At 39.7% G+C, this 9,621-nt stretch overlaps 1 protein-coding gene across 1 annotated transcript in view; it reads left to right on the top strand.

Annotated features, from left to right (window-relative positions):
- The window catches only part of Kcnh1 (potassium voltage-gated channel subfamily H member 1), a 468,268-nt gene that overhangs the window by 34,171 nt on the left and 424,476 nt on the right, over positions 1-9,621 (top strand). The window contains exon 3 of the mRNA XM_004641166.2: positions 972-1,078. Coding sequence (XP_004641223.1) covers positions 972-1,078 — 107 coding nt within the window. The remainder of the gene's footprint in view (positions 1-971; positions 1,079-9,621) is intronic.

The raw sequence follows: 9,621 nt of genomic DNA, 5'->3' as shown, positions 1-9,621 counted from the left end.
TCTCTCTCTCTCTCTCCCTCCTTCTTTTGATACACGGCTTATTTCCTCCCTTAGGCTATTTCCCCCGAAACTTGAGCTGTAGAGAGATGAGAGCTGTATTATTAAGAACATGTAGAATTTTATTCTCTCCAAGTTTTTTTTTTTTTTTGCTTTTTGAAGAGTTTAGTTTATTAGTACACCTGCTCCAAATTGACTTGACTATTTTTACTAGAAATCTCAGGCTTCGTTTCTAAAATAAAATCTGATTATGTTTCATCTTTGTTTGTAAACTTCCCTTGTTGTCCAGCTGCCTTCAGAATAAAGTTTAAATTCCTTTATATGGCTTGTAATGCCAGAGGGTCCTCTGTCTTCAGGCCTCCCTGTCACTATGGGTGACTGCCCTTCCTTGCCTAAATCCCAGGCATCGAACTGAATTACATTCATGTTCTGGAATTAAGCTCTTATCTCGGTGCCTTTGCGCATGCTTTTCTTCTGTTTAGAAAGTTCTCATTCCTCTTTTTTCTCAGTTAGCTCTCCCTGCTCTTTAGGTTTCCTTTGTCCTTACTTCTGGGAAGTCTTCTCTGACTGACCTGAGAGTCCACTGTAATTCTGCTCACATGGCTGCTGGATCTGCTGTTTTCCAGTGTGTATCTCTTAGACTAATACTGAGAGGGGCAGTGTTAGTGTCTTATTTACAGTTAAATTAGAACATCCTTTAAAATTCAATAAATATCTTGCCAGGGAGATAGCTCAGTGGCACAAGCACCTGCCTGGAAAGCACAAGGTTCTGAGATCAATCCCTAGCACTGCAAAATCAATCAATCAATCAATCAATCAATCAATCAAACCAATAAATATCTTGATTGTATGTGTATCTCTGTGTGTTCTACACTGCATAGCACAATGCTATGTATAGGACAGATATGTAATACCATGCTTATAGAATAATAAATACTGGCTAACCTAACTTAAGCTCTTTGGTTGATTTGCAGTTTTATGTATGGGGAGCTGACTGATAAAGACACAGTTGAAAAGGTGCGGCAAACCTTTGAGAACTATGAGATGAATTCCTTTGAAATTTTGATGTACAAGAAGAACAGTGAGTATTCAGACCGTTCTGAGCCATGCGTCTGTGTGTGGGGGGTGGCATCTCCTCCACCTCATTGCTGTCTAGCTTGGTTGCTGTCTAGGTTGTTATCCTCTCCTGGAAATGAAGTGTAGTTCCGTGAAGCTACTGTGTATATTGGTGTAAATATGAGATTGATGAGCTACGCTCTTCCTCAAGGAACCCTTGATCAAGTTCTTGCTACTGACTGATGAAGACTTCTTTATCTATTTTACTGCCAAGAGTGAGGGTTTTTATGTCGGCTTATGGTGATGAGTCTTGTGTCTTAATGTGGGAAGGGACAGAAATTCTGTCCAGTTCATCTTTGTATTTCTCTTTCATAGCACCTAGTACAGTAACTCCAGTAGATGCCCAAGTAAGAGTTTCTAAATAAAATACTGTCCTAATAACCCTGGAGATAGTTAACGCAATGCATTATCAGGTTGGATGTTTGCATTACAGTTATTTCCACAAAGCATACCAGTGATGGTTTAAGGTAAATAATTATACACCAGTATGGAATAAACTTTTTTTTTAGGAGGTTTCCTGTCACGTGGAGATTTGTTACGCTAATGCTAACACACATAGAAAGCAGCTCGGGCTCTAGCAGCACTGCAGACATGTGGAATAGTACTTTGTTTCTGTTTTGAAAACATGATTGTGGTTATAAAGAATCCGGTTCTTTATATGCATGGCTGATGGATAGGCTGTTTGTTCAATAGAACTTTTCCAGAGTGGCCTAGAAGGTACACAAGGATCAGTGGTTATTTGGTGGCATTTGGTTCTAAGTGTTTTGCCCTGGGCAGCAAGGGGCAGATCTTGCTTTTATCTTAATGGTACTAGGGCCCTGTATTTGTTATTCTTTTTTTTTAAATTAACAATATTGGAATATCTGTATATACATAATGATCACATTCATAATAGTGAGTTTTTACCTGTATGTGATATATCTTAATTCTTTTTTTCCCATCCCCTCCTCTCCCTTCAACCTCTCTTTTCCTGTTTATCCACAAAAGCTTTGTTTCCATGTTATTCCTTCTATTCTCTTTTTTCTTTTCCACTCTTTCCTACCCCTCCCTAATTTCCCTTCCCATTGAATATTTTCTTCCTATTTCATAATATCAGTTACACATTTTGGTCCTTATTTGACCTTTTTGGGTTCTCACATAAAAGAAACCATCCAATATTTAAATGTGCATCCAGTTTATTTCACTTAGGACTATGGTCTCCAGATGTATCCATTTAGCTAGAAATGTTTCAAGTTTATCCTTCTTTATGGCTGAGTAATACTCCGTTGTATACCACCTCACCCTCAGTTCTCTTCATCCACTGGTTAATGAGCATTTGGGCAGTTTCCAAGATTTAGTAGTTACAAACTGTGTCACTACGAACATAGGTATGCCTGTATTGCTGCTGTATGGTGCTTTCAACTCTTGCAGGAAGATACCAAGAAGGGGAATTGCTGGGTCAAATGGAAGCTCTAGCTTTTATTTTTTGAGGAATCTCCACATTGATTTCTGCAGTGGTTATCCCTGTCTACCTTCTGACCAACAGTGGAGAGGGGTTTGTTATTGGTTAATTTCTTGATAATAGCAATTCTTTTTAGAATGAGATGGAATCTCAGTGTTTTCATTTGCATCTACTGAATGACCAGTGATACTGAATAGTTTTTAATTTAATTATTTGGTGTTTCTACTTCACATGAGAAGTGTCGAATAGTTTCAGATGGCCAGTTTGGATTGCATCTTTAAATTGGGGGAGTCTGATGCTTTTTGAGTTCTTTATGTATTCTAGATCTTAGTGGGACTTATTTTCTGTTGGAGCATCGAGCCCGGCAGCGCACAGGGCTGCTTGCACGATGGCCTGTGCAAATGTTGGTCTGAGAGCGAGCTCTGGCCAGCAAGTTCAAGAGGGCTGTTCTGCCACTCTCGTGCTGGATTTGCCACCTGCTCCAGCTTCCTCCTCCAGTCAATAAGATTTCCTTCTTTCCCTGCTGTTGGCTATGAGGGGGATGAGGTGAGGGACTGTGTGGGTCTCCCCAAATCCTTCCACTATGAGGGCACAGCTCCAAGGAGCAGCTCTGGTCAGGACCGTGTCAGTGGTGGCCCCTCAGCAAGGGGGGCCTGGTCTGCACACGTGCCCCAAGCTAACAGATGCCGGTTTCCGCATGGCAGCCTCGTGCATGAGCAGTGTGACTTCCCCATGACACAGTGTGCTGATTGGCATCATAGATAGGATGCTTCACACTTGTATTTTGCTTCAGAATTTTCAAGTTTCCTTAGACTATGCATTTAACTCACCATTTGAGTAGGCATGTTACATGAAACAGAAACACACACACACACACACACACACACCACGGTTTATTTATTTATTTATTTATTTATGCATTTATTCAGTGGCTGGCTCAGCCCGCCCTGGGGCATGTGGTGTCAAGGATGGAATTTTAGTCTTCGGTCCCTGTGCTTTGCCTAAATTTGCTTAAGCAGGCACTTTATTTGTTTTTTTCATTTGTGTATTTGGTATAGGGTCTCACTACACAGATCAGACTCCTCGTGATCCTCCTGTTTTCAGGCCTCCCCAGAGCTGGGATTATTGAGGTGTGCCTCCATGCCCAGACTCAGCTGACCAGCTCAGTGCACCCCAGGGGCAGGGCTGGCATGGTATGGGGGACCGGGTATTGAACCCTGGTCCCTGCACTTGCCTAAGCAGGCGCTTTAGTCCGTTGAGCTATCTGGCTGGCCCTCCCCTGCTGTTTCTGAGGATGAAGCCTTTGTATGGCTAGTGTCTGGTTGCACTAAAAGTGATTCCAACACTGGACGTTCTGTTCCTTAGGTAGACATGAGCTATCTATGTTAGCCAACTACTTCTTCTGAGGAGGCACTTAGGAAGCTGTGTCATCCCCACCCCTAGACTGTGGTGGGCTTATTGAGTGACAAGTGACAACTTCCAAAGTATCATGCTGACCTGAGTATGGGGTTATACTTTCTGGGTAATGTTGAGGCTTTTCAAAAGCAATTGTGGCCCTGCCCTATATTTACTTTAGCCTTTAATTTTAGAAAATAAGTTTTGAGTTTCACTGGTATTGGAGATCAAACCTGTGGCGGGAGGGTCATGAGCCTGAGGCCAGCTTGGGCAATTTAGCAAGAAATTGTCTCTAAATACACAGCCTGGAGACATGGGAAATACACATTATGTGAAGTATAAAATTGTTGATCCTTTAAGCCCTGTCAGGTAGGCATGGCTGAAGGTTAAACTCCTTATTTAAGGTCACACAGTGCCAGGATTGTTTCATGTTTGCCCCACGCTCAATCTAATTGTGTGCACAGAGCAGGGCCATCACCTATAATTATGCAGGCTGTGTCCTGCAGAGGAGTGGAGCAAAACCTAGATCGTAATTTGCCTGGTGAGTCCTCTTTGTACCCTGGTCAGGGCGTGCATCTGTGCTAAGAAAGGACTTCTTTAATAATTCACACAGAGACACACAGTGGGTCAACAGAGGCTCTCTACAAGGCTAAGCCATACATAAAACAAGGCATGAGAGTGAAGAAATGATGGGGACAGTGGTGATTTCTTCCCAGGAACCTGAAGACTGTGTCTCTTCAAATCCGTCTGCTGGGGAATTTAGAACCATTACATAGTTTGTTAAGCCTAGAAATGATGCAGTTGCATTGGATCATGCTTCTTTCAAGAGCTGTTTCTTGACCAGGTACCACAGATATTACACTTGCTGCAAGAGACACAGGTGCAAAAAGATAGATGAAGGGTGCTCTCTTACAGCATGTGCAGGGCAGGGGCAGTATCCACAGTCCAGAGCCTTAAGTCCTTTGATAGCGATAGTGCATAGGTGAGTTACTTAACCCTCGTGTAGGAAGTCTTCTAACAGACATGATATTAGTGCAGAAATTTGAGGACAGGTGGGAATGAGGTAGAGAAATGGGAAAAGAACATTCCTGGCTGATAAAATGCATGTGGAGAGAGTAGCATGGGAAAAAAGGGAGTAGGAGGATTCAAAAGACAGAGCAGTCCTTTTCAAACTTTGCTTTGGAACTCTCATGTGCAGTCTGGGGAGGGTCCCGACATCTGGTCCAGCATGATGCCGAGGCTTCTGGTCTGCATGTCATCCTCCAAGCAGCTGGGCCACAGAGCAGCTCTAATGGGCAAATGTCATGCCTGCACAGGATGCGTTTTTCACAGGTGTATCCCTGCACCTGTTATATGCCTGATAGAAAATGTTCCACCAAAACTCAAAAAGTCAACGAAAACATAAATGAGGGGTTGCTAACGAGCCTGGAATAGATTAGGAAGGCTAGCCCAAAGAATGTGGCATCATTTGAAGAGCAGCAGTGAGCCAGGCATAGGAGATTGAGGCAGCACATCACAGATTTGAGTCTGACACGTGTAAATAAAAAAATTAAGAAATCTGGAGATGTGGCTCATTGTGAAGGCCCTGGGTTCAGTCCTCAGTATTGAAGAAAATATTGCAGCAGTGGTGGGCAAGAGAGATGGGATGAGAGATGCTAAAGGGGATTTTAAGTGGTGTGAGGGTAGTTTCACATTTCCTTGGAAAGATGGCCCAGCTAGAGGGTGGGGCTAGGTGGAACGTGGCTGGAGGGAGGTGGAGGGCCCTCTGGAGTCACACTGGTGACTGTAGCCTGGTCAGCAGGAGGGGTGTTTGAAGTACAGATGTCCAAGAAACAGTAGGAGGAGGTGCTAAGAAAGACTTTCCAAAGGCTGGCTCTTGCCTTAGTTTGCCCAGCCCTAGGTAGAGCCAGGAAGTGGAGACCCAGCACTTCCTGTGGAGGGCGCTTCTCCCATATCAAGTGGAACAGCTTGGTGGCCTGGTGTTGGGAGCTGTTTGTTCAGTGGCTTTGAGAGGAACCTGGGAGTTAACAAGAAATAAGTGAAGGAAAGGAAATTACACAAGTCAGGTGAGGGTCTGGGAGGCCACAGGAAGAGTCTACCCTCTGATACTCTAGAAGGTAAAATGTTGCCATCTAAAAGGATATTTATTTTTGTTCTTTAATTTTAAAATTAGTGCATTTTTATTATGGGAAGCACACGATAGAAAAAATGTCCAAAAGATTCAGAAATGCTACCGAGTTTTCTCTGAAGTTTTGTTTCAAAATTTGAAATGTATACACTCTAATAATATGTTTATTTTATTTTTATCATGAGATATATCCGTTGTTAAATTTCTCATAAATATAATTCTGAAAGAATTTTCTTAGTGTTTTTTCTTTGGCAGGGCATTTATAAGGTTCTAAATTTTCATTACTGTAAAAAGTACTGAGGTGGATGTCAAAGATTTTTTGTTGACATTATGAGATATTTTCTAGGAATTGAATATTTCTCTGTTTCTTGAGACATTTTGGTAAAAAAAAAAAAAAAAGAAGAAGAAGAAGAAAAGAAAAAGAAAAGAAAAAACCCCTTCCAAGTTCACAAGCACAGTATGACTGTCTGGCTCATTGTACCTCATCGGCACTGAATTTTTCACTTTTTAGTTATCAAATGCTGCCCACATTTCAATTTTTTAACAATTTTTTTAAAGCTAATGAGACTGGAATATTTTTTCCTATCCACTTAAAATTACCCTTTCAAATTTTCATATTTTCTCCATATGTTCTGTTTAATTCCAGTGATTTTTCTTAACAGTTTTTATAATCCCTTAATAGATTGATTAGATATTTTTCTTTCCATTTGCATTTTGTAGTAGTCACAAGAACACCTTAATATTTTCAAAGACATTCCTTAATATTTGCAAAACTCTTCTATTGATAAACATGTGCTTGCTGTACCACTTGGAGAGTTGGAGTAATTAGCAAAAGGCATCATGGTATGGTTGGGAAGGAGTGTATGGAATATTACTATATGTTTTGAAGGATGGATTATTTGACAGATTTCTTTCTGTAGGTCAGTTCTGAAACCCTAGTGTTCTGTGGTGCCAAGTATCTGATAATGTTATTCATCTTATGTGATTTTCTTGCATCAATGACAGTCATCATTAATGAACAGACTCAGTAATACTTACATGAGCACTCTTATGGTATTCAGTTAGTTTTGTGTTTTTAAAACAAGAAAATTGAGAAGTATCCAGCCAGAGTAAAAAGAATTCATCCTCTGAATGCCCCTTCCCAGTGTGTGGCTGTACAATCTGTGGAGGGGCTTAGGCCAGCCTTGCGGAGCTCTGGATGGGCTGTGTCGCGGGAAGGGCCCAAGGTGTCCTAGAGTGGTTCTGCTGAGCCGGTACTCCCTGGAGGGTATACTGGCAAGTACTCACCAGTCACCTACTGTGTGCTCAGCCCTGGGACTCACTGCTTCTCTCGTAATGGTTAATCATGTTTATTGATAGAAGAGTTTTGCAAATATTAAGGAATGTCCTTGAAAGTATTAAGGTGTTCTTATGACTACTACAAAATGCAAATGAAAAGAAAAATATCGAATCAATCTATTAAGGGATTATAAAAACTGGTAAGTCTAGTTGTGGGGACAAATGTGATGGATGACACAGTTACATTTTCCTAATGACTTCTCTTTTAGTTGTTTTGTGACATGGAGCTATCTGTGTATAATGGATGTGGATCCCGAATCGTATTCTTACTGAAGTATATTTTCTCTACTTAAAATTCTTTTCTTTTCAGTTCTTTTTAATTAGAGGCTTTAAAAATCAAGTAGAATATAAAAGTTGTATCAGAAAGCTCTTCTTTGTACTTAAATAATAAAAACACTCTTTTTCTTTTTGTTATCTTTATAGATATTTGAAAACTATTTAGAATTTATTTTTTGTAATTCTATGTGAGGTCAGCATTGACTTATTTTCCACAATGCCTAGTCAGTTGTGCCCACATTGTTTATCAGATAACCTTGCTTTTTCTGATTTAAAATGTCCCTTTCAGCCGGGTGTGGTGGTGTGCAACCGTAATCCCAGCACTTGAGAGGCTGAGGCAGGAGAATTACTGTAAGTTTGGGCCACCTGAGCTACAAAGTGAGTTCAAGACCAGTCTGAAATGCATAGTGAGGTCTTGTCTCAAACAGACTAAAAAAAATTCCTTTTTTCTATCTGCTAAATTCACACACCTGGGATTTGCTTCTGTCTTGTCATTTCCCAGGAACCCTTTGCAGTTTATTAGCTGTGTGAATTTGGTTACAATACTTGCCCTTTGGGGTTCACCATGTTTATAAAGGAAACAATGTCATCAAAGTGTGGCCCTCAACAAATGACATTGCTATTTTCACTGCTGTTTGTTTTGGGAACAGTCTAGTGACTCTTAATTACTATGGGTAGGGGCCCTGTCATTACCTTTTCCTTCCAAAAACTTCAGATATTTCTTGACCATCCTTATACCTTTATTTTTCTATTTGAATTGAATTGCAATTCATCAAGCTCTGAGAAAAACACAATAGAGCATTTGATTGAAGTTGCATTCAATTTATATATTAGGTGGGGAGGTTTGACATTGTACAAAATTGAATGTTTTCATCTACAAACAATATAACTTCTTTTATTTAGGCTTTGTTTTATACTCTTTAATTACACTGAAGCCAAAACATTAATTTTTTCTAGCTTTCTCCAGCAATGGCCTTCTTTCTTCAGAATAGGCAGAGTTAGCTTTGGAGTTTCATTACATAGTTTGAAATGTATTTTATTAAAGTCATTCAAACACCACTGTGAGGTGAGGGTGGACATTTCAATTTTTTTTTCTATGAAAAATAAAACAAAATTTTATAACAAAATAATAAAAGAATAACAATAGTTAATAACACTACATAGCATTACCTCAGTTCAGCTAGAGTATAAGACATACACAAAAAAAGATTCTTACCATAAAGAAACACATATGAACTAAATAATTAAATTAATGTTTATCTTCATAAATGAAATAAATTAGCATATATATAGAAATACTTTTAAAACAATGAAAAATGTCATTTAGAGAAATATTTGAACACCCTATTTCTTATTTATCTCTTTTCTACTTTTGTCTTTATTTGTATATTTATATATGTATTCTGCTTTTCACATAACAAAAGCTATGCAATGTCTCAGTTTGTGTGTTTGACTTATTTCATTCAACATTATTTTCTCCAATTACATGCATTTATCTACAAATGCCTCAAGTTTATCTTTTTATGCCAGTGTATTGCTCCGTTGTGTATAAATACACATTTTCCTTATGCATTTATCTGTTGAGAGTTATATATACTGTTTCCAAGGTTAGCTATTATATGTTGTGCTGTTATAAACATGCATATGTATCACTATAATATGATGATTTTCAATCGTATAAATAGGAAATTTAAAAGGAAAGAATAAAAAAAAGTTTTTCTTTTTTTTTTTTCTGAAAAGAATTGCTTTGGTTCAGCGAGATAGCTCAGTGGACTAAGTGCCTGCTTAGGCAAGCGCAGGAAACAGGGTTTGATCCCTGGCACTGCATGCTGTGCCGGCCCTGCCCCCAGGTGCGCTGAGCCAGCCACCGAGTCTGTAATTCCATGTGAGTGTAGTTCCAGTGCTGGGGAGGCTGAAAACAGGAGGATCA

This window comes from Octodon degus, unplaced genomic scaffold (genome assembly GCF_000260255.1).
Source record: "Octodon degus isolate 3935 unplaced genomic scaffold, OctDeg1.0 scaffold00131, whole genome shotgun sequence".
NCBI lineage: Eukaryota > Metazoa > Chordata > Mammalia > Rodentia > Octodontidae > Octodon > Octodon degus.
This window is presented reverse-complemented; position numbering and strand designations above follow the sequence as displayed.